The sequence below is a fragment of the Hypanus sabinus genome, chromosome 14 (assembly GCF_030144855.1).
Source record: "Hypanus sabinus isolate sHypSab1 chromosome 14, sHypSab1.hap1, whole genome shotgun sequence".
NCBI classification, from domain to species: domain Eukaryota; kingdom Metazoa; phylum Chordata; class Chondrichthyes; order Myliobatiformes; family Dasyatidae; genus Hypanus; species Hypanus sabinus.
Genome location: NC_082719.1, coordinates 71,341,150 through 71,364,631, shown reverse-complemented (window position 1 = coordinate 71,364,631; position 23,482 = coordinate 71,341,150). Strand labels below are relative to the sequence as shown.

The following is a 23,482-nucleotide window of genomic DNA, read 5'->3' as shown; positions in this document are numbered from 1 at the left end:
TGATTGTGTTGGGCCAGGCAAAATGGTGGATCGCGTCTACCTTGGCGGGCAGAGGTGTTGCCCCGTCTTTGGTAATCCTGCGGCCCAGGAAGTCGATGGTATCGAGACCGAACTGGCATTTGGCCAGGTTGATCGTGAGGCCGAAATCACTCAGGCGGGAGTAGAGCTGACGGAGCTGGGACAGATGCTCCTGACGACTACTGCCGGCTATAAGGATGTCGTCCAAATAGATGAACGCAAAATCCAGGTCGTGTCCCACCGCATCCATTAGCCGCTGGAACGTCTGTGGGGCATCCTTCAGGCCGATCGGCATTCGGATGAACTCTAACAGGCCGAATGGGGTGATGAGTGCTGTTCTGGGGATGTCTTCAGGGTGCACTGGGATTTGATGGTATCGCCAGACGAGGTCTACTTTGGAAAAGATTCTTGCCCCGATCAGGTTTGCTGCAAAGTCCTGTATGTGCGGCACAGGGTAGCGGTCTAGAGTTGTAGCCTCGTTCAGTCTGTGGTAGTCACCGCATGGTCTCCAAACCCCAGCTGCTTTGGGCACCATGTGCGGGGGGAGGCCCATGGGCAGTTGGACCTCCGTATAATCCCCAATTCCTTCATCTTCTTGAACTCCTCCTTTGCCAGGCAGAGCTTTTCCGGGGGGAGCCTTTGTGCGCGGGTGTGGAGGGGTGGTTCCTGGGTCGGGATGCGGTGCTGTACCCCGTGTCTGGGCATGGCTGCCGTGAACTGCGGTGCCAAAATCGATGGAAAGTCCGCCAGGATTCTGGTGAATTTGTTGTCCGACAGCGTGATGGAGTCCAGGTGTGGGACCAGCAACTTGGCTTCACCCAGGGAGAACGTCTGGAAAGTCTCGGCATGTACCAGTCTTTTCCCTTGCAAGTCTACCAGCAGGCTGTGAGCTCGCAAGAAGTCCGCCCCCAGGAGTGGTTGGGCCACGGCGGCCGGTGTGAAGTCCCACATGAACTGGCTGGCGCCAAACTGCAGCTGCACTGTGCAGGTGCCGTAGGTCAGTATCGTGCTGCCGTTTGCAGCCCTCAGGGTGGGCCCTGGCTTCCTGTTGCGGGTGTCATACCACATCAGGGACAAGACGCTGATCTCCGCTCCAGTGTTGACCAAGAAGCGGCGTCCCGACTGTTTGTCCCAGACGTACAAGAGGCTGTCCTGGTGGCCAGCCGCCATAGTCATTAGCAGCAGCTGGCCCTGGCCCTTGCAGGGCGGGCGACAATGGCGGGCTTTTGTGCCCCACCGCTGGTGGTAGAAACACCACTGTTCACCGTCCTCCTCACTCCTGCCTCTGTGTTGTGTGCACCCCTCTTCCAGGCCTGGTCTAGTCTGCTGTTGGGTGCGTGGCCTGGTAATCTGACCGACAAACACCGTGCTCTCCCTCTTGGCTTTCCACAGCACGTCTGCCTGGGCCGCCACCTTCCGGGGGTTGCTGAAATCTGCGTCAGCCAGCAGCAGATGTATGTCCTCGGGCAGTTGCTCTAGGAACGCTTGCTCAAACATGAGGCAGGGCTTGTGTCCGTTAGCCAGAGCCAGCATCTCATTCATCAATGCTGATGGCAGTCTGTCTCCCAAACCGTCCAGGTGAAGCAGGCGGGCACCCCGCTCACACCGTGGGAGGCCAAAGGTCTCAATGAGCAGCGCTTTGAATGCTTCATATTTGCCTTCTTCCGGGGCGACTGTATGAAATCCGTAACCTGGGCGGCCGTCTCCTGGTCAAGGGCGCTCACCACGTGGTAGTAACGTGTGGAATTAGAAGATAACTGCCAAATCTGGAACTGAGTTTCTGCTTGGCTAAACCACACCAGTGGTCGCAGCGTCCAGAAAGTCGGCAGTTTTAGCAAAACTGCGTGAACAGATGAAGAGTCGGTCATCTTTGATCCAAATCCTGTTTGGACCGTCGGGGTCACCAATGTAGCGATGTGCTACACACAGCACTGAAATAACAACACGCAGTCGGTAAGCCGTTTCGAGACTAGTTTATACAAACTTCGCGGCGCTGGCACTTACTCCCTAGCGCCCGCCCTCTCTGGGCGAAAATGACGTCAGAGGTGCATTACCAAAGTCTCTCCCCGCATGCTGGCTATTTGTGAGCCGGTTCCCCTGCGCAGAAAGTGAGTCGCCCCAATATATTATTTTCCTGTAAATGCCTACAAGAAAATGAATCTCAAGGTACAGGTTGACCTTCACTAATCTGGCACCACGGGGCCTGCAGAGTGCCGGATTAGTGAAGATGCCGAATTACAGAAGGATCACATTAAGCAATAGCTAACCGCCTCATCATACCTTTAAAGTATCTTGTAAATCAATACAAGTTAGATAATAATGAAACAGAAATATTAAATGAGTAGTAAGTGAAATTTTAATGAAGTAATATACTGTACAGGCACAGATAAAATAAAGGGTACAGGTAAATTTACAGGAATTAATTTATACAAAACAGCTGGGCACTTCCACTTCTAAGGTGAGACATTTATTATAAAGTTACATGTCTGCAAGTGTGAGGTTGTCAGGGTCATCAACATCTTCATCTTGAAAAATGAGTGAAGCATCAGGAACTGGTGCTGAAACTGGCACAACAGTTTCTTCAAAAACTGTCAATGTTGGTGGCAGCACATTTGGGTGAGCAGAAGCAGAAGTCAGAGAAAGGAGGTCTTCTATTCACCACACTTCACGTGACTGCCAGGCGGCTGGGCTCTTCCGTCTTCACTCATAGTTACTCAGGGAATCCTCAAGTTTCTTTTCCTCCACTTAGTAATATACTTAAATTCAGTGGGTCGCCACGTCTGATCTGAGGTCGTAGGTAGAAGAGAACGGAGTGCTGGCCAGGTGATGCCAGAGGGCAGTGCGCGACTGCCAGCAGGCGGGCGAGAAAGCGGACTGACCCAGCGCGCTCCAGCTTCCCCACCAGTGGCAGGTGAGATGGATGGGTGCCAAGTGTCCACACCTCATGCAAATGATATTAGTAAATGCAGGAAAACAAGCAGGAATCACCTGTCTGTGCTTACAAGAGCGTGCCAACACATGAACAGATCTAGCGCAACCAAAATAATGCGCAGCAGATTGGTATGGTGGCGCAGAAAATTTGAAATTACAGTTGCATGGAAAATTTGAATTCAGTGCTGGATTGTCGAAGGAACTGGATTACAGGAAGTCTGATAGTGAAGGTCGACTGTAGTATGTGGTAACATACATGTATTTATAATAAATTTATTTTGAACTTTTGAACCCTCTTCAGGATTTTTTCAGCGTTTCAGCCCAAAATGTTGACTGTTCATTTCCTCCCATAGATACTGCCTTCCTTGCTGAGTTTCTCCAGCATTCTATGCACAGTGTTTATGCAAAGTTTTCCACCATCTGCAAAATGTTGTGTTCAGTTTCAACATAAGTGTCATGATGAAAGTTTAGATGCACTTCATAACACCAACCAATATCTTTAGGAACAAGTTCATAGATCTGCATAATGATCTGTTAACTAGTAAGGATAAAAACATCAAATTTAAGATTACAAGAATTACAGTTAAAGGGTTCTGACAACTTGAAGCATGTAGGAAGAGCAAGTAATGGAATATTGATGTTTCTTGCAAAGCATATGACTGGGAAAGTTTTTCTGAGCTATGAATCTTTGAAATTTTTACCCAGTGGTCTGTGAAGTTGATAGTCATTGAATATATTTAGAGATTGATGGATTTTTAGATTCCAAGACTGTCAAAGCTACAAGAGAGCAGGAATGTTGAGACCAAAAATTTGACTAGCTATAATCTCAGAATGATGGAATAGGTTCTAACAGGTCTATTCCTATTCACTATGCTCTTGCATATTAAAAAAACTTGCTGCAGTAAATAATTAGATCATCTTTGGAGAGAGACTTCTTGCTCTTCACAGGAAAACACATCTTGAAGTAGCCCTTCTCTACAAAGGAATTTGTCTCTTAACTTATTCACCTTCAGTAATTTTAGCTTCCCTTCATACTTATAAGATGTTGATAAAATCATCTCCACAATTGCATCTTTCCTTTGCAAACGTCTTCAGTTCTCATATATCCCATGTGTAATCCAACAGAAAAACCACTTCCACATTAGAACTATATTTTTTTATCTGTCAGAACTTTAATAACTGTTGCCACATTTGAACATCAATCTTTAAAAATACAATTTAACCACAAGCTTCATGAAAGTGCAAATGCAAAATTGACACCAACTCGTGCACTTAAAACCTATGCCACATGATGTGCAGACTTTGAAGATTATTAATGAAATTTATTCAGCAAACACTGGAGTGAAGTTACATGTCTTAATCTCAATACCTTTTGTGTCATACACAAAACACCCCCCCCCCCCCGGGGGGGTAGGAAGATAAAGTGTCTGTTTATTCCCTTCCATGGATACTGCTTGACTTGTCAAGTTCCTCCAGCCTTTCTGTTTGTGCCGCTCAAGATTACCAGCATCTGAAGAATCTCATGTTGTGTGTTTACCTATTGCATCTTACCTGTAATTATGTACGTAATAACTATAAGAGCCTTGACAGAAAATTATCCCAGAAAACAACTTATTGATAGTAAATTACAGTGAACAGGTAGTGTTTCTCAAGCATACATTTTTAAAAAAATCTGCAGCAGAGGTACACTGTTTCCTATACAGCACAAGAGGTATGAATGCTACAGAGCAATTTTGTCTTTTGGGAAATGCATTAAGAAAGCTTTCACAATGCACTTATTAACACATAATAATTTGTGGTCATGGATCATTAATGCTTTTTCAGCACCTGTGCATGGTTTATAAAACTTTATGAAGTAACTATATATGTTATCCAATCCTTCCTGTAATCAGGATTCGATCTAAGTAGAGTTATACATGTTACAAACTAACCACATAGACTTCCGTTAGGGGTACCAGTTTTTCCATTTTCCTTCACTGGATAATATAACTAAGCAGAACCAATTACACACATCATAAAGTTTACGTTAATTTATGATAGTCTCAAGAGCAAGTGCAACAGGAAATTCAACAGCCTACACTGTATGAATGCACATTCATCTGCTTTGCTAGCTTCCTGTAAAATAAATCTGAGAGAGTTTCAGGAGAACATCAATAAAAATATCACACACAGCTTTATACATTAATAGCTTGAGGCAAGCAATGAATTTATTTCCACCACAAATATCTTAAAAATGATGCCAAGAACATTGTGGGCAACCTGCTTACATATTTTAATCAAAACTCTAATCTCCAAAGTACAATAATAGCATGCTCTTAAATTTTAAATGCAAGCAACACAGCAACATATTAAAAACAAAATTAAAAAATAGATGGGAAATACTTATTTTTATGCCACTATTTCCAAGCCTATTAAGTGCAATAGGAAATCAAGATTCCTTTTCAACAAGTGCAGGGGAGATGTCTAGGACTAACTCTAAACAACTGCCCTGTGTGAAAAAGTAATATGCTCACAATTCTGAGTTATGGTCATATGCTACCATGCAGTCCTCATTTCTTCTAAATTTGTACATAAATAATGGAGTGAGCCTGACAGATCAGGCTGATAGATACAACTGGCCGCAGTCTAGTCTGCATGCCTAAAGAAAACTTAATTCATAAAATAACAACAAGTAACCATAGAGATGCTAATTGTTTCAAACAAAAATTCTGAAAATGACCAAAAGCAAACAGCTTTGATTCCTCACATAACATTGTCTGTCCTTTAGCTTTTTTGATAAAGTAAACACAGCAAGAAAAATGACAGTTTAAGGGATGAAGGCTCTTGGGATGTTTAGAGTGAAGGAGGAAAATGTTGCTGAAAATAGATCAGTTGTTAGAAAAGATTCTGAGCTTAGAGTACAGGAAAATTTCAAATCTCAGCTCAGAACAAACAGAACACTGAAGAAACTACTTTCATATCATTTCTTGCATTACTTTTAAGCTCATGGTTTCATGTATGCAATTATAAATATATTTAACTAATACCAATGGCAAAAATCGTAAAGATCATTTACCCATACTTAACCGCTTATCAGAAATTTGAACATGCTACTTCGATTTTTATTCCTAGAAGTGTGTGGTTTAATGGGTAAAAATAGTATGCACAGCAATCCTATGTTAAGTAGAAATCATGCATGTGATTAATACCTCCATAATCAATAAATCCTTGCCTCAATCACCTCTAGGCTATTACTGGTGGCGAGGCTACATACAACTCTAGTAACACACACCACAATAATAATGTTTGTTCAGAATGGACTTTCCTACCAGGCTGAACTTATTCTGTTAAATCCTCCTGAAAATAAAGTTCCACCCCAGATGCCACTTCTCTCTTGGGTTACTGATCTTATGTCAACTCATTTTCTTGATGTTTTGTTTGATCCTGAATTGAATGACAAATTACTCCATGATCCAAATCAGTTTTATCTTTGTAATACCTTGGAGCCCAAGTGCTGAGCACTATTTGTCATCCTTAACCTAAGCCTGCACAGCAATTTCCCTCCTTCCAAAGTTCAAAGTAAATTTATTATCAAAGTACACGTTTGATACTAATACTACCTTGAGATTCATTTCCTTGAAGGAACTTACAGAAAAAATACAATCGAATTTACAAAAACTATACATACACAGACTGACAAATGGGCAACATACAAAAGACAAGCTGTGCAAATAAAAAAATAATACTGAGAACAAAAGATGTAAAGCATCCTTTGAAAGGAATCCATACTTCATACAGTCAGTTCATAGTGGTGATTGAAGTTATTCATGCCAGTTCAGAAACCTGGGCTGTAGGGTAATAACTGTTCTGGAAACTGGTGGTGTGGGACCACGGCTCATCTACTTCCTGCCCATCATTTTGTCACTAAACACCAGAAGAGCTGTTTTCCGAATTCATACTTTCAACAGAAAGCTTCCCTCAATCAGAGCTTGAAATGGAAAATACTCATGGACTATGAATAAATTCCTTTTTATTAAGGACCACAGCTGGAGTGTGCACAATGAGACCCTAGTAATTCATCTGACTGCTAACAAAATTTGAGTAAATTAGTGCCATTGTGCATGCCAAAAGAAGGATTCATATCTTTGGTGGATGAACAAGACATATAGCTCTTTCAAAAATCAAAATAATTTTAAATTTGTACTTTGCAAGTCAAGATCATTTGTACCAGAAGAAAAATTTGCAGCTATATTTAGTTTTGGCAAAAAATAGAAACAAAGGCACACTTTCATCTTTCTGTAACAGTCAATGGAATGAAACTTTAGACCAAAATGGACAATATTACAAACTGTCAAAAAAACTGTTGTTTTCCTGCATGATGATAGAATTTGATCCCAGCACAAATTCTTAGTAATATATAGCCAGCTACTAGTCTTAATGAGGTAGCAACAGCATCGCCGAATGTAGACATCCAGCCTCTTTCCACAAATGCGAAAAAGTTAGATAATTGCACAATTGCATGGTACAAAAGCATACTGATTCTGCTATTTAAATAATAGAACATCATTTCCAAACATGAATTTATAAATCATCAAAAAAATAACAATAAAACAGACAAAGCAAAAACTATACCATTGTTACAAAAAATAACTGGCATGCCTTCTGGAAAATTCTGGCCAAAATTTCATTCACTTTTTTCATAAACAATAGATTCCAGTTAATTGGGCCATCGGCTTATTTGAGACAACTGTTAACGACCGAAACTAATCAAGAAAATAGCCAGGATTCCCTGCATTTATTTGGGACACAGTGCTGCTTACATGGGACAGGAGATGTTTGTTGAACGGTTTCTAACTATAGTCAGTCGCATGCAGTTGTGTGGTCATTAGACACTACACCATGCTTAAGAGTGAACAGTTTTTAAATAGCATTAGTTGTGTGTGTTTGTGCTTAAAAAGTGGTGATTTTTTTCACTGATAATTGACTAGAAACAAGCAGTACAACAATTCAGAACTGTTTTGCACACTGTGGTTTCAAGCATTCGAGCTTGGAGATGCCAGAAACAGCCAGGAGTGAAAATGACATGATTTCACTACTTCAAGTTAGGAACTATGAACAATTTGAAGACATCAACAGTCATCTTGAAAGTTACAATGAAAATGAAGATTTTTAAGAATGAACCATAAAAAGCATTGTCTGAAGACAGTCCATTATCAGCACTAGGTGTCTGCCATGATTTTGTACGTTCACGGTCAACCAAAAGAACATGGCAGTGAATGTTCCTCTGATGAATTCCTCTGTTGATAGCTATTAAGCACTAATACAGTTTTATAGTATTACTATAAAATTGGTAGTGTTCCAATTTGTTTTGTGTTCCATTTAATAACATAATTTGTTACCCAGTTTGTCTTTTTATACCATTTTGACTATTTCCATGAAACTTTGGTTAATTGGGACAAAATGTATTGGACCTGCTGTGTTCCAATTAACCATAATCTACTGTACTTATTTCATAATGTAAAGAAAAGGGAATAGTGCCAGTTGTGCAAAATTCTCAGGAGTAACGAAAAGCAAGGTCAAATTAAGAGGCTACAATGGTCAGAATGAGTGGAGTACAGGATAAGTTTAATAGATACACAGATCAAGAACGAAAATTTTGTCTAAAAGATATGGATGGACAAAAAAAAATCAATAGTAAAACACTATCCCTATAAAATGAAAGCTTTATGAAAATAAAGATTGTACAATATATGTAACAAAATATTGCCATTTACTGTGTTTGTTGACTTGAGAATTATGATTCTGAAACCAGACAGATCTGGTCATTAACTTGAAACTCACTCATATTAGACACAAGGATACATTTTCGGAAAGTGTCACCAAGTTAGTATTTTTTCCTCACCCCATGATACAAGTTATCCGATCCGTGTTTGAGTCCACTTATAATATTGTCAAATTGATTACAACTCACATCTCTTATGACTATTATTTGTCATACCTCTTGTAAAGAACGAGCTGCCGGTTTGTCTTGATGATTGGCTAATATTAAAAATGGCAAAGTGCATAGTTGTGGATGTTGAAGAGCCGAATGTAGCTCATTTCTTGCCGTCTCTAGATCATCTTCAGAAGATGCGCTGTCTAGAACAAATACAACTCCTTGAGATCCTTGATAGTATCGACTCCAGTATTTTCGTATATTATCTGCTCCTTAGGAGAATTAAAGATATATTTTATTAAAATGTATTCACTCAAAAAATAAAATCAGTATTGTTTCTTGAAAACAAGGTATTATGAAAATTAGGATAGACAAGAGATCGTAGATGCTGGAAAGTAGAAGCAACACAGAGCTGGAGCAACTCAGTGGATCAGGCAGCATCTGCTGATGAAAATGGACAAGGTTTCAGGTCCAGACACTTCATCACATCTATTTCAAAATTAGGTCAATTTAAGTGAATATTGATACTTCCACACAAAAAGGTTTTGGAAAATGAGAAACAAAAGACACTGCAGATGCTAGAAATCTAGAGCAGCAACATAAAATGCTAGAGGAACTCAGCAGGTCAGGCAGCATCTACAGAGGGAAATGAACAGTAAACAATTTGAGTTAATACCATTCATTATAACTAGTTCAAAGTTCAGTTAATTTGAATAAATATTGGCATTTCCACAAATTAATTTGTGGATAAAGAGAAAATATTTTGTTATTGGATTCAGAATTATCCTTTCCTATATGATAAACCATGTATGATCTATTATTGAATTAGATGATTTTATTTTTAATACCTTAAAAGTTCTGCCTCTTCTTTTGCATTTGAAATTTTCTTTTATTACTGCATTTGCAACTTTTAACACACAATTCTTTCACTTTTTTTATTTCAAAATCCCGTATCTCTATGTTCAACCATTATCGTAATAAGAAAAATATTGGATAACTGATCTTTTCTCAAAGCATTTAACCTCTTGCAAGGTTTCTGCTTGTCTAATGTTTTCATGGCTGAGTACCAAAACAAAGTCCTTAATTTTCTACAATAATAAAATGTTTCTCCTAAGGAATCAGGAATATTTATACAAAAAAATCCCTAGGATGTGAACATGAATTGAAACAAAAACAAAGAGCAAGTCTGTTTTCCACATTGCTTACTTCTTGATTTTGTTATTCAGCAATATTATGCAAACTGTCGCTCCTTAATTAAAATTCTCCAAGATATTCATTATGAAAACAAATCAACCTAGAGATTACAAACTCAAATCTCTTAATGGCAAAGGGCCATGCAATTTGGTAAGTCAATTAAAATAAGTGACCATGGCTGAATCTGTAGCAATATAGGAGGAAACCTTCCAATGACACTTGCTATTCATACATGTAAATTAAGATTCCTAATGTTAAACGACCTCATTATTAAGTTAAGCCACATAAAGCTTATGTAGCTTTATCAACATTATCTTTATGTAGCTTAATGTGGCTTTATCTGAGTTTATCAACTCAGAATAACCAAATATTACTAAGGAACATCCCACTATTAAGCAGATTTGAAAAAACTGGATGTTTAAGTCACTTTAAAACAGAAGAAACTGAAAAAACCCAAATAATATGAGATGTACTCTTAGAAATTCATTATTTCTAGAATTTTCCCCAACAGTGATAGTCATACTCAATAAGATTTCTGATAAGATCAAAACTGCTGATGTTTAGGTATAGATACAACCTACTGGCTTGGAGATATATCTACAAAAACCGGGCAAAATTTAACATGCTTTCTTTTCAAAATAGTAGCACTGATCTGGACAATGCTCACAAAAGATTGTTTAGTTTAGGTTTATTCCTGACTGAAGACAATGTAGAGAAAAAACAAATTCACTGAAGATTTCTTAATCAGCCTTTTGTACTTCAGGTGGCAGAGTTCAAACTCAAGTTGTCTGTGTCATCAACTGCATTTCCTGCAAGATGGCAGTGCACTCAGATGTGGTGGCTATTACAGGTCCAGTCAAAGGTGCAGTTCGTCACCTTGTCCATTTTGTTTTAAACAAGTGCCAGTCACTGCTGAACATTAAATACTGCTGGACTATCCCATCAGTGAGTAACTCGATAACGATGGAGTCGGACTTACTGGGTACCACTGTTGTGCTGCTATCTTGAAACGTTGTGTACTATTGGGTGATTGTGTTGGATGTTTTTATTGTGATCAGAAGACGCTGTGATAATGTGAACTACTGCAAGTCCAGGTCACTCACTGACTTATTGACAAGACCAACGGTAAGAGAGCTGCATTGCCTCGGTGGTGGCAAGGACAAAGTCTAGGCTGCTAAGATGCCTGCAGCAGTTACCTAGGGAGGAGACGCTGAGGGCTGTGGAAGAGGCATCTGTGGGTGCTCTGGATTATGGTACGGGCTGGGAGCTGCCCCCTCCAGTGCTCCCTCAGTGGACGAGCAAGCAGGATGCTCAGGAACTTGGGTTACTCTTTTCTCATTTGTGACTGTGTTTTTGTGAAATTGTAACCATACGTGCTATTTGTGATACATGCTATGGGTAGTGTGCTGGGTGCTGTTGGTAAAGTGTTTTGCACCTTGGCCCAAAAAGGAATGCTGTTTCGTGTATGGTTGAATACTAACTAAACCTGAGCTTGATGTGCCACAACCAACAAACCAGTAATTATTTATTTTATTCTCTCCTCCCCCCCCCCAAAAAAAAAAGCTTCTTAACAAACGAATATCCTATATCCCAGATTGCCAGACAGCAGACACTAAAATTTATTATCTGGTCAATTGATCGTAATTAAACTTTGCAGTAGATTATTTTGGTTGAATGTAGTTCACACTCTTACTGGAAAACGAAATACTTTTTCCCTACATCTCCTCATCCCATTTTCTATTCATACAGTTGTATAGACTGATAGTTAGAATTCAAAGTTTAGCAGTACAAGATGAGATTCGCACAAAAGGCATTGATCTAAGCAGTTTAAAATCAATTTGCTGACACATATGTACAGTATATTAGTTCACTTCAAGCAGCCAAACTAATTAGCATATACATTATATCTGGATTTTATCTGGTATTTGTCTCCACGTGACTTTTACTTGGTGAGGTTAAAAAAGATTGGAGCGCTTGGTAAGTGATCTCGTGCATTGTTAAACATGCTGGATGAGCTGTGGAGCATTAGCCAATTGTGCTAAGCTTCGAGCAGCTTCATCTTTTAATTGGTTTTGACTATCACACAGTATATAGGTAAGAGGAAAAACAAAAACCATTCACGGTTCTCAATTTTAGAATTGTCAGACTCAAAATTAACGATTTCCTTGTACAATCTAACACTTCAAAGAAAGTAATCAACACAGGCGAGATATCAGAACTATTGTCTAACACAATCAAAATAAAGTGATATATAGACAGATGGGCAAGGTTTAGGTTAGCAGTGAATCCTTTCAGGTCTCATGGAAAACTGGCAGACTGGCAACCCATTGTCAACTAATGCAGTTGTGATCTTTGTAAATTATGAAAAGAGCTGCACGGAAATGTGTCAAACAGTTGATTAGCAGCATGGGGCATCATATCAAATTTGATTTATTAATTTTAACACCAGGCAGAGAATGGTAATTATAACATTATTTCTCTGGGCATGACATACACTTCCTGCCTTCTCTACCTGCATACCTTTGTATGTTTAACTTTTCAAATGCTGCAACACTAATATAATCCTCCATCCTTCTTTGTTGTTTAACAGGTTCTGACTGTTTTCACACATGTTCAAATTAAAAATATCAACTTCTTACTGCACACATTGAGACAATGCATGTGTAACATTCCACGATGTTTTAAATAACTAACTCTACTGTGGGTATGCATCTTTTCAAGGATAACTTATTCCCCCTTGCCATGTTGCTTTCTTCCATATATCAATGCAAGGTTAACAAATTAGTAAACCAGACATAGGAATGAAAAAAATTCCAACAGTTCAAGATCATAAATTTAAATTTAGGGATTAGGTTAATTTGGCATCATGCTCAGCACTGACATTGTGTGCTGAAAGGCTGTACTGTTTAATGTTCACTATAGCAGCTGTTCTAATAAATTCAGTTCAATAAACTAGAAAGCAAAGTCTTAGCAAGAATGATCAAGATACTTAGGAAATGTTACTAATCTAGTTCACTAACATGCTTCAGGGGGATCAATCTTCTATCCTTAACACAATTTGGCCTATCTGTGACTCCAGAACCACTGCAATGTGTCCCATTCCTAACTGCCTCTTGAAATGGCCAAAGCAAGCCATCCAAAACCATTGCATTATAAAAGTCCTCATGGACCCAAAAGGCTCACGTCTAAAGTGAAAGAGCTGCCTTGGACTGGTCAATAGTGCCTTACCTATCATACTTCATCACAATCCTTGGGTGACTCATCCTACAAATAAAAATCACCCATCAAAGGGGCAGCAGAGTTGTATAAGGCAAGTGGGAGTAAGCACCGGAGTGTTTTTACTACCTACTCAACCTTCGCCAGCTCATAAATCTGTGCTGCATGCTGAATGACACTTGGAAGCAATGGCAACAATAGCAACTGACAAAACTTAGGTGGGCGGGGGGAGGCTTTAAAGTCCAACACTATTGGACAGTGAGGCTGTGAAGTGGTTAGTGTAGTGCCATTACAGTGCCAGTGACCCAGGTTCAATTCCCACTGCTGTCTGTAAGGAATCTACGTTCTCCATGTGAATGCACAAATTTCCTCTGGGTGTTCCAGTTTCCTCCCACGTTCCAAAGACATACACGTTGGTAGGTGCTGGATCTGACTGTTTAATTGGTATTTTCTTTGCATTTTACCAATTAATTGTCTGCTTCTATCTTAAGTAGCTCTTATATAAATATAACAGTTTATTATGCTTCCTAGTGGCTACAGAATGTATATGCAGGTTACGTGTCCTCGTTAGTATTTAATGAATCTGGAAGCTTCTCTCAGTACTGCATTATTTGAATGAATTTTCTGATGATCCTTAATGACAAAATTGAATAAAACGTCCCTATCTTTAGAGTATAAAATAGATTAAAATAATGTTAGTTTTTAGATCTTATGACTCTCCACTTAATGGAGTTTTATCACCGTCTCAATGAGCCATGTATCTATTTACTGAATTGACTATTTCTGACATCTTTCACATACGAGGAGTAAACATCTCCATCTAAATGTGCAATGTTCAATTTATAGTAATTTGTAATAAATAGTATGTACAACAGAACAGTCAATATAGCGTAGAAATACAATTGTATCAGTGTGAATTAAACAGTCTGATGGCCTGGTGGAAGAAGCTGTCCTGGGGCCTGTTGGTTTCAGCTTTAATGCTGCAGTATTACTTCCCCGATGGTGGCAGCTGGAACAGTTTGTGGTTGGGGTGACTCAGGTCCCCAATGATCCTTCACACCCTTTTTATGTACCTGTCACTGTAAAAGTCCTGAATAGTAGGAAATTCACATCTACAGATGCGCTGGACTGTCTGCTCAACTCTCTGCAGAGTACTGCGATTGAAGGAAGTACAGTTCCCATATCAGGCAGTGATGCAGCCAGTCAGGATGCTCTCAATTGTACCCCCGTAGAAAGTCCTTAGGATTTGGAGATTCATGCCAAACTTCTTCAACTGTCTGAGATGAGAGAAGCACTGTTGTGCCTTTTTCACCACACAGCTGGTATGTACAGACCATGTGAGATCCTCGGTGATGTGTATGCCAAGGAACTTAAAGCTGTTCACCCTTTCAACCCCAGATCCATTAATAGCAATAGGGGTTAGCCCAACTCCTTTCCTCCTGTAGTCCACAAACAGCTACTTTGTTTTTGTAACATTGAGGGAGAGGTTGTTTTCTTGACACTGTGTCAGGTTGATGACTTCTCTGTAGGCTGCCTGCTATTTATGAGGTAAGGCCAATCAATGTAGTATTGTCAGCAAATTTAATTAGTAGATTGGAGCTGTGGGTGCCAACACAGTCATCAGTATAGAGAGTAAAGGAGGGGGCTTAGGACACAGCCCTGAGGAGCTCCTGTACTAAGGGTCAGAGGTGAGGGAACCCACTCTTACCACCTGCCAGTGATCTGACAGGAAGTCCGGGATCCAGCTGCACAATATAGGGTGAAGGCTGAGGCCTCTGAGCTTTTTGTTGAGCCTAGAAGGAACTACGGTGTTGAACGCTGAACTGTAGTCCAAGAACAGCATTCTCACATAAGCATCCTTCTTCTCCAGATGTGCAAGGACGTCGTGTAGAGCTGTGGCTATTGATCTGTCAATCGGTTGTATTGGTAGGCGAATTGCATCTGTATTGCATTTCTATTTAGCATCCTCACTTTGGGTTTGGGTGGTAGATAGCAGTATTGGGTGGCAGTTAAAAACAAAACCAATACAGTCACTTGTTCACCTTTTTGTTAGCACTGAGAAGGGGCGAGTAGGGAGTACACATTTTTCGCTGACTGCTTGTCTTCTTGATCAAATTATTTTTGCATGAATTATGGAAGCATTGAATGATTTTATTGTTGGTTTGTAATATAGGATTAAAATGTCCTTTTGGACTTGGAATTTGGTTAGTTGGAAGTGCGTCATATAGTGCAATTATCCCTCTCTTAACCTTCTCAGTGACTTTTAGTTTGTTTTCAAATAGTCGCTACAGTCTGTTAATGAATTATTTTTAATATACTAAACAAACACCAGTTTATGGCAAAGCCATCACCACAGACTATTTCGCTCAATGGTTCACATTCTCACATTCTGGACAAAGAGGATTGCTTAGACCTGTTTGCAGAAAAATAATTTTAACACAAAGGAATGTAGAGAAAGTCCAGCCAGTTCTCTGAGAGAACTATCATCACAACAGTAAGGCGGCATGGTAGCAACACGAGCAGCTTAAGTAGCAGACCTACCTATGGCTTTGAGCTGATACATATTGTGTATCTGTAGATAGTTTCAGCAGTCAGAGTTGCCTATCCATTGGTGTAGTGTTTGCCTGAAGTCTCGTTGTTCAGTTTTATTGAAGTGCTCGAAGCCCTGGTTTGTTGGATCATGTGTAAAGTTTGAGAGTGCCGAATAATTGTCCCAGTTACTGACATTTGAACTGAAAACTGTTTGTTTGGTTAATGCACTGTGGATGCACAATTAATTTGTTTGTTGCCTCAGTTGACTCAGTGGAATACCAGCAGTACATTTTCAAACATGAGTAGATCAAAGGGTGGGACTGATGAAAGTGGCTCAGAAATGGAGGCCGGCAAGAAAGAGGTTACACTTACTACCATAGCTTTGGTGAATAAAATTAAAAGTCTTCAAAAGAAGAGCAAAACAAATGTGAACAAAATTAAAGGGTTAATACTATTACCTAAGGATGTTATGGGAAAAAAAAGGGAAGTGCCTCACAGGTACAATCTCAGTGGCAGCTTCACAAAGGTTAGTCCAATTCTCAAACTGAGCTACATCATACAGTGACTCCTTTACTTCCCAAGGATGAACAAAAGAAACAAAATAAGTGGTTTCCAAGCACTGAAACACAGCAGTGCAATTAAAGAAGATGTGAAACAAATGGTTGGCACAAACATTTCTCATTGATAGCGATGATTTTTTCTGATACTGCTACAATAAATGAAGACATAGCTTATCTTCCAACAGATGATGTTTTGCAAGTTACAATACATGTTATGACTCTAGATATAACAGATGATATGCAAGATTATGTAAAACCAAGTGACAGTGTGTCAAACGTTGAAAGCAGGAGGGCTAGCTTTTCCTCCTCTGCCGCAGGAAGAAAATCTTCTGTATCAACTACCTCCACTGCACGCACTAAAAAGAGGCTGATTTTGCTGCATAAATGGCACGTTAATGACTACTGAATGACAAACATGCACTGGAAGAGCAAAAGGAACAGTTATGGAAAAGGAAGGAACAGCTTAAGTTGGAAGAAATTGCCGCACATATGGTTAAAGTTAGTGTGGCTCATGATTTCAAGTGTGTCAAGTGTTAAAAGTACTGCAGCAGGACAATCCAATGGCATGAATTCCTATACTGAAAAGGGACCAAGAAAAACAAAAACACACAATGTCAATGCTGATTTATTTGTTCTCCAAGTGTCTGGGAAATATGAACAAGAGGCTGTTCAGGGTGTTTTCTCTCAGCTTGCACTACTGAGGCACTCTGAACATGTTACATCCAACAGCTCAAAATGCTCACGGGGGCATGCACGTATAGCATTGAACACTTTTTTGTTTTCAGATGATAGAGATCAAAACATTATTTCTGATATTATGAGGAAGAAAAGTAAAATAAAAATTTGATTGGCACAACTTCTTTCCTCTTTGCCTAAAAGAGAGATTCAAATCTTCGATGGCGACCCATTGCAGGATCATATATTCATGAAGGCATATGAAAACAGTGTTAAAAACAAGACTGACAGCCATGGTGGCAGCCTCTGTTTCATTAAACAATAGTCTAAGGGTCATCCTAGGAAACTTGTTAGAAGTTGCCAGCATGTTAACCCCAACAGAGGATATGTCAAGGCTAAGGCTTTACTACAGAAACATTGTGATTGGACAGAAAGTTTTATCCGCCTACATGGAAAAGGCTCTCAAGGTTATCCATCAAATCTGAAGATGTGAAAGCTGTTCAAGATTACAGTCTTTTCTTACAGGCTGTTGAAATGTCGTGGAAGAAGAGCAGCACATATGCGAGCTGGACATGCCTGGCAACCTCACAGGAAAAAGGACATGCATTCCCTTACGCACCATAGGTCAAGAGAAGGTCATCAGTAGCTTCATCGCTTCAGGATTGAAAGTGGCCAACTGAAATTATGAAAATTATTGTGAACTACCTAACCTCTATACACAGGAAAGTATGCCTGTCCCCAGAGGGAAAATTCCAAGACAGAGGGATCTACGGGGATGAACTCAACTCAACTGAAATGTGTCTATTCGCCAGAGATCGATTCAGAAATTGAAAGGCTGATAGGAACAAAAGTGCCTAAAGCATTGGAGCCATTGCAAGTGATTCACAGTGCTAATGATGGACCCTATGCAATTAGAATAATGTTCAGTTGGATAATGAATGGACCACTGAAAGTAGACAATAGTGATGGAAGAGACTAATGCACAACCAGAACTAGCAGTTAACAGGATCTCAGTTTTGAACTTGGATGAGCTTTAGTAGCAGTTTTAGACAGACTTTCCCCAAATACAGTCAGGATGAACATCTCTTGACAAACCCGGAAGACCATAAGTTCATGCAAAATTCATTGCAAACTCCACAAAACTGGTGAATTGTCAGGACCTCATCAGTTTACCTTTGAGAAAGGAGTTGGTTTACATGTCAAATAATAGGAAGATTGCAGAACATATTTGCATGTACTCTGCAAGCAATTTCCAGGCAACCACCAAGTGAAGCAATTGACTGGCATGCGATTTGAATCACTTGAAAGGCATGATGATGCCAACAAGATGTATAAAGGAATTATTAACAAGATGATCCAAAAAGCACTGCAGCATGGAAGCTTAATATTGCCATTCTCAAAGCCAAGGGAAAGCCACTGAAGCCATCAGGGAGCTGAACAAGTATCTGGAACATTTTGTAGGAGATCTGGAGGCATGGCACAAAATAGCAGAGCTTTATATCAATGAGCATGATTATGGAAAAGCAGCATTTTGCTTAGAAAATCAGATTATGACTAACCTTCACAATCACATTTACAGTCAGCATTATGCAGAGGTAAAATACACTGAGGGTGGATTTGATAACATGGAAATCTCTTGCAAATTCTTTTTCCAAGCACAGCGAGTTCTGAGTATGTGGAGTACCCACAGGCATTATCTAGCCCAGGGGTAGGCAACCTTAAGCACAAATTATTTTATAGCATGTGTTATTCATTAATTTGAGGCAAAACATAACTAGATGTATTTAAATGGATAATTCCCATATTTCAAGTTTTTATGGCATTTATCTGGTTCACCATCCACTTATTAATACACTATCTGACCCACAGAGGCAAAAAGGATATAGCGTGAAAGACTTTAGCCTGTTATCTAGCCTGAGGAAGAGGGTTGCATGTACCATTTCTAGAACACACAAGACCATAATGCCACATAGATCCCAAGAGACATTGCACTTATAGTTGATGACACAGGACCTCAACTCATGGATCATAGGAATAATCACTCAAGCCTTTCCAGAAAGAAGGTATGTGTGGTAGGTGCACATCAAGAACAAGACCAGGCCTATAACAAAGAGGTAGTGGTTTGAGAAGCTACAGGAGCTTTAGTTGCTTGACTTCATGGTATTAACTTGACTTGTTGAATTGACAGAGAATGGTGGTAGCTCTGTAATGAGCTAAGTACTAGTAACCTCTTAACCTAGGTGACTGTTACACGACTTGGTTTAAAGAAGAAAGATGACATTTTCAAGAATGATAAAATGTGAATGTTTTTCCTTGAAAATTTAATGTCTCTTATTTTGTGATATGTAATTGTAATTATTACAGCATTAAAATAATTAGGGACTGGAATGTAGTAGCCATGTATCTATTTACTGTCTGTATTGCATTTGTTGGGTTAAGGTAATTTGTCAAATGGATTTGGGTACAGTTAGCAGGTGGTGCGCAGTGTTGGGTGGCAGTTAAAATAAAATGAATGTAGTCACCTGTTGATCTTTTTGGCAGCCCAGAGAGGGAGTGAGTAGGGAGTGCATATTTTTCATTGACTGCTCGTCTTTATTTGAATTTGATCCATTTACTTCTATATGAATTATGGAAGAGTCAAATGATTTTATTGTTGATTTGTAATGAAGGATTAAAATGTACTTTTCCATTTGGAATTCAGTTAGTTGAAGTGCATCATGCAGTGCAATTATCCCTCACTTAGCCTCTCAGAGACTTTTAGTTTGTTTTCAAGTAGTTGCTACACTGTCATTTCCAATTTCTCTTTGATCTATTAGGTTCAACATAACTATCATGAAGCAACAAGTTTTGTGCCTCTTTCCTGACTGTTGATATGCCACCCTACACCCGAAAGGCCTCTGACATTCTACTGTCGAACAATTTTAAGCTATTTTTAAACGTGAACATTATTTTAAAAAATCTAATCAAACAGATAAAACTACTCAAAGAAACATAAGATTTTAAAATTAAAACATTTAACATTAGGTAAAATTAGCCAGTCTAAATACTTATCTGCACTGCTTCACCCAGCTACTGTGATACTTACATTCAAATATTTGGGGCAGCTATCAATATACCATGAATGAAGGGGCAGCACAGAAAATACTTCAGGATTCCTCTTCTGCTGATCAGCTTTCCATCACTAACTCAATAGGGAGCCTAGCAGTGAAGTTTTGGACTTCAACATATAGCTGAACATGAATACATCTGAAGAAGAGCTAAACTGCAAGCAGATAGCCATGGGCCTGAAGCGTCAGTCATCCCAATTCTCCCTGTAAGGTTAGAAAGCAGTTGGAACATATCCTCCGTAAGTAAGAAAAGTTTATAGTCCATAAAAAGCAGGCCATTAAAACACACTAAATGGCTCCTGCAAATTTCAGGAGCTCCTAGGAAAAGTGCACAAAGGAAAACATCTGGAGGTGAAGAGAAGGCTGAGGTTCAATTGAGACATTGATGGGAGAAGAAAGTCAGGGTGTGGGAAAGTTCAATTCAGCCAATGGAAGTAGAGTGCCAGCTGTGAGCAAAAACTCATCAACAGTGACACAAGAGATTCTGCAGATGCTGGAAATCCAGAGCAACACACAAAACACTGGAGGAATTCAGCAGGTCAAACGGCATCTATGGAAATGAACAAACCGTTAATATTTCAGGCTGAGACCCTTCATCAGAATTGGAAAGGAAGGGGGGAGAGTCCAGAATAAAAAGGCGGGGGGCAGAGGGTAGGTAGTACAAACTAAAAGGTGGTGGGGTGGGGAATGAAGTAAGAAGCTGAAAGTGAAAGGAGGAAAAGATAAAGTGCTGGAGAAAAGGAATCTGATAGGAAAGGAGGGTAGAAAAAGGAAAAGAAGCACTGAGGGAGGTTATAGGTAGCGAGGAGATGTAAGAAAGGAGGCAGTGTGGGGAATTGAAGAAGAGCGAAAGGGAGGGGTAATAATTACCAGAAGCTAGAAAAATTAATACTCATCAACAGTGACTTGGGGATAGTGGCCTGTTTCATGGTTATAGAAACATACTAATTTATTCCAGATTATTCAATGAACTTAAATTAATTTCTTCAGCGGCTGTGGTGGAATTTCAAGTTGCAGCCATTATCCAGGTCATTGAATTACTAGTTCAATAACCTAACAAATATTGTACAGTACTGTAAAGCAATCACTGCATCAAGTTGTTTTGTTTTTTTAACCTCAATAACTGGCAGGAATGTTCAAAGAAATATTCTATCTGTCTCTGCTTCAGTCAGAGGTTCCCACTTGCTTCAAAAGGACGACAATTATACCACTGCCCAAGAAGAGCAGAGCGAGGTGACTCAACGACTATCACCAGTTCCACTCACAGTTATTGTAATGAAGTGCTTTGTGAGGTTGGTCAGGGCCAGAATCAACTTTGCCTAAGCAAGGTCCCAGACCCACTGCAAATTGCCTACCACCACAATAGGTCTACAGTGGATGCAATCTCACTATACCTCCACTTGGCCTTAGATCACCTGGACAACAGCAAGACCTACGCCAACCTGCTATTAATTGGTTACATCTCAATGTTCAACACAATCATACCCTCAGTTCTAATTAATAAGCCCCAAAACATGGGCCTCTAATCTCCCTCTGCAACTGGATCCTTGACTTCCCCAATGGAAGACTACAGTGTGGATCTGAAAAAAACATCTCCTCAACACCAACACACCTCAAGGATGTGTGCTTCATCTAATGCTCTACTCTCGCTACACCCACAACTGTGTGGTTGATGATACAACTATAGTTGCCAGAATTTCAGATGATGACAAGAAGGTACACAGGAGCAAAATAGATCAATTGGTTGAGTGGTTTCACAACAACAACCTTGCACTCAACATCAGTAAGACCAAGGAGCTGATTGCAGACTTCAGGAAGGAGATGTCAAAGGGACACTCATCGAAGGATCAGCAGTGGAAAGAGAAAGCAGTTTCAAGTTCCTGTGTGTCAACACTTCTAAAGATGTACCCTGAGCCCAACATATTGATATAGTTACAAAGAAGGCAAGACAGCAGCTATACTTCATTAGGAGTTTGAGGAATTGGTAACTTCTACAGTTGTACCGTGAAAAACATTCTAACCATCTGGTATGGAGGGGCCACTGCACAGGATTGGGAAAAGGTGCAGAAAGTTGTACCTCGGCAAGCTCCATAATGGGCACTAGCCTGCCCAGCATTGAAGACACCTTTAAAAAGCAATGCCTCAAGAAGGCAGCTTCTATCATAAAGTACCCCCGACCCCCTATCCTCCAGGACACACCCTCTTCTCACTGTTACCAAACAGGAGGTACAGAAGGTGAAGTCATACATTCCACATTTCAGGAACAGCTTCCTCCCCTCCGCCGTCACATTTCTGAATGGACATTGAACCCATAAACACCAACTCATGATATTTTTGCTCTCCTCTTGCGCAATTTACTTACTTTTTTATAAATGCTTTTATTTTAATTAGTAGTTAAATTATTATGGATTGCTGCTACAACACAAAAACCTTCAAGACACATGACAACGACATTAAACCTGATTCTGATTAACTAGTGAATACAGCAAAAACCCATTTTACCATCTCCTACTAGAACTTTGTTTTTGTATTAGTCTTCAAAAACAACCCGAATCATGGATTAAGCAGACCCTGCTATTTCATTAACATGAATTTTCATGGAACAGAACAGAACAGCACTGGACAGGCCATTCCACACGTGATGTACTAATTTTAATACCAATTTATTATAAATGTATTCCTCCTGTGTATCATCCATATCCCTCAATTTCCACCATATTTTTGTGCCTATCTAAAAGCCTTTTAAATTTCACCAGACTACCTGATTCGACTACTAAACTTGATAACCTATTCCAGGATCCCACCACTCTGAATAAAATAAAACCCCACCTGGCAACCTTCAAACCTTGTCCTCTGGTGTTTGAAATTTCTACCCTGAAGAAAAGATTCTGACTTTCAATCCTATCTCTACTTTTCAATTAAAAAGTTATTAGATTTTCCCTTAGCCTCCAGTGCTCCAGGGAGAACAAGCCAAGTTTGTCTAAAGTTTCCTTACAGCTTGTTTCCTTTAATCCATCTATGAAGTCCTGTACTATGTAGCATGGCTCATTATTATTAAATAAATTTATTATAAAATAAATCTGTCATTAAATGATTTTGTAAAGCACTCTGCAACTAGAGGAAATAAGGGTAAATATATTTCTTACATAGAACAAACCGATTTGTTGCAAATACACTGGCTATTTCCTCCATTCATCACAGGACATCCCTGATAACTTTAGTCTTCACTCACCATGCCTCTGTAATTCCCGTTACTCCACTGTAATACCAATACATTTTGACTTTAGCTTCTCCCTCTTTCTCAGATTGCAGACTGAATTCTATCATATTATGAT

General features: G+C 39.6%; 1 protein-coding gene across 1 annotated transcript in view; it reads right to left on the bottom strand.

Moving 5' to 3' along the window:
- LOC132404865 (ADP-ribosylation factor-like protein 15) overlaps nt 1-23,482 on the bottom strand; it is a 221,281-nt gene that overhangs the window by 112,329 nt on the left and 85,470 nt on the right. Inside the window, exon 4 of the mRNA XM_059989426.1 lies at nt 8,927-9,135. Coding sequence (XP_059845409.1) covers nt 8,927-9,135 — 209 coding nt within the window. The remainder of the gene's footprint in view (nt 1-8,926; nt 9,136-23,482) is intronic.